Here is a 2,084-nt window from a genome sequence, read left to right as displayed (position 1 = left end):
GTCTGCCCCGGGGAGGGCGCGGGAGAAAGTCCAGGGCGCACAGTTGATGAGTAACTGGAGTGGCCGTTGGGGCCCGGCGTGGCTTCTGTTAATTTTCACCCCCGTGTGCGGCCCAGGGGACCTGGTCAAGTGCGAGGGCCCTTCTGGAGGGAGGCTGCCCGGGAGGTCGCGGAGGGCAGGACCACTGGCTGACCCTCTCTCTCTCTCTCTCTCTGCAGCATTGTCCCAGACATAGCAGTTGGTACCAAGGTAGGCGAGCCCTGGGCTCCGCGGGGCGGGGGACCTCAGCACTGCCCAGTCCCGTTTTAGGGGGATGTGGCTTTGCATGCTGGGCTCCTGTCGGGAGAGGGTTGACAGTTACGCAGAGGGTGGAGGAAATGGCCTCGTGGTGGACTTGTAACCCCGGGGTCTGAGTTATGAGTCAGCAGAGGGGAGGAGTCCTGTCCCCAGGGCTGTGACCTGACTGGTCTCGGGGCCAGGCCACTGCATGGAGGGCCTTGTCTGGGTGGGGAGCTGCTGGCCGGGGCTGCGTCTGTCTGTCTGCTGGGCTCAGTCATGCCCTTGTCAGTGTTTCCCCACAGCCAGCATCTGCTCTGATCTTGGTACAGATAGACCTGTGTTAGGGGCGGGCTAGTAGTAGGATCCCAGACAAGCCCAGACTGCCCTAGTCCGGCTGGCTCTGCTTGGGCCTGAGCTGTGAGTGGCTCCATTCCCGGGGAGCACTCCGGAGTGTAGGTCTGCAGTGGGCATCTGGCTTGGATCCCCTCCCATGACCAAGGTGCAGGCATGGCTGGAGTGTGAGGCCTGCCCAGCTGCAGGCGTGGGGCCTCCACTGCCCATTGTAGGGCCATTTGCCATGGGAACTGTGGTTAGCGTTGTGGGAGCGTGGCCAAGAATGTCACTCTAAGGAAATTCCGGCCAGGGGCCAAGATGCCCTTAACGCTGGCTGGCTGCACCTGAGGCCAGCATGGTGTGACGGGGTGCAGTCTTGGGCCTTCAGGGGGCCTGCCCGGGCATTGGCTCCTGGTCAGAGAAAAAGCTCATACCTGGACACCCAAGGTTAATTGGGTGCCAGGGTCCCTCCTCCTAGGAGAATGAGTGTTCTCAGAGCTCACAAAGGTGATCCTTTGTTGATGTGGTCAGGTGTGGCTCAGTCCTGTCTGTTAGACCCTCCCTTCTTGGTCTCCTTGGATCTGTTCCTGTGGCCACCACTCTGTCAGGAGTGGGGCTGCTGGGGAGTAGGGACCCACCTGGTCTAGTGTGGATGCTGGAGCTAAGCAAAGGAGGGTTAGGAACAGGTGTCCTTGAAAGAACACTTGGCGTGGGTAGAGTTGAGCACTTGGAGCTTGATGGGGCCTGGTCCCCCGGTGAGCACCTGGCATGGGGGACACAGGGCACCAGCCAGCCTGCAGGAAGCAGCTCAGCGTGGTTCTGTCTCTGGTCTTGGTCAGCGTCAGTTGAGGCCCAACTCTGACGAGAAGGGTGTGTCCCACGGGCAGGAGGGCCATGGCAGGTGCACACGCATGCACACCTTTCCCACGTGAAGCAGGGCCGCACACGCCTCTTCTGGGAGGGAGAGCAGAGCGGGTCAGGTTTCCCAGAACGCCTGGAAAATAGGACACGCAGTGGGGCACAAGGGGACATTGTCTGCTGGCTTGAGATGCGATCATGCTCTCTTGAGGGGCTTTTGGATCTAAAGATGGAGTGAGGAGAGCCCCAAGTTGAGTCGTCTCTGGGCCTAACATGTTCTCTGTCTTCCAGCGGGGATCCGAGGAGCTCTTCTCTACCTGTGTCACCAACGGGCCTTTTATCATGAGCAGCTCGGCCTCTGCAGGTGAGCCCAGCTCTGGGCATGGGTGGGGAGCAGGTGGAGGTTTGGGACCAGTCCCACAAAGCCTTCCTTCCCTCAGCCAATGGGAACGACAGCAAGAAGTTCAAGGGGGACAGCAGGAGCTCGGGCGCCCCGTCGCGCGTGGTGCATATCCGCAAGCTGCCCAGTGACGTCACCGAGGGCGAGGTCATCTCCCTGGGGCTGCCCTTTGGAAAGGTCACCAACCTGCTGATGCTGAAGGGGAAGAACCAGG

The 2,084-nt window shown here is 60.9% G+C and overlaps 1 protein-coding gene across 1 annotated transcript in view; it reads left to right on the top strand.

Annotated features, from left to right (window-relative positions):
• The window catches only part of PTBP1 (polypyrimidine tract binding protein 1), a gene marked incomplete at its 3' end in the record, with an annotated part of 7,238 nt that overhangs the window by 1,313 nt on the left and 3,841 nt on the right, over nt 1-2,084 (top strand). The window contains exons 2-4 of the mRNA XM_006898018.1: nt 219-249; nt 1,762-1,834; nt 1,911-2,083. Coding sequence (XP_006898080.1) covers nt 219-249; nt 1,762-1,834; nt 1,911-2,083 — 277 coding nt within the window. The remainder of the gene's footprint in view (nt 1-218; nt 250-1,761; nt 1,835-1,910; nt 2,084) is intronic.

This window comes from Elephantulus edwardii, unplaced genomic scaffold (assembly GCF_000299155.1).
Source record: "Elephantulus edwardii isolate Elephantulus edwardi_28Jun2011 unplaced genomic scaffold, EleEdw1.0 scaffold00217, whole genome shotgun sequence".
Classification (NCBI taxonomy): Eukaryota; Metazoa; Chordata; class Mammalia; order Macroscelidea; family Macroscelididae; genus Elephantulus; species Elephantulus edwardii.
The sequence above is the reverse complement of the archived record's forward strand: the minus strand, read 5'-3'. Positions and strand labels throughout refer to the sequence as shown.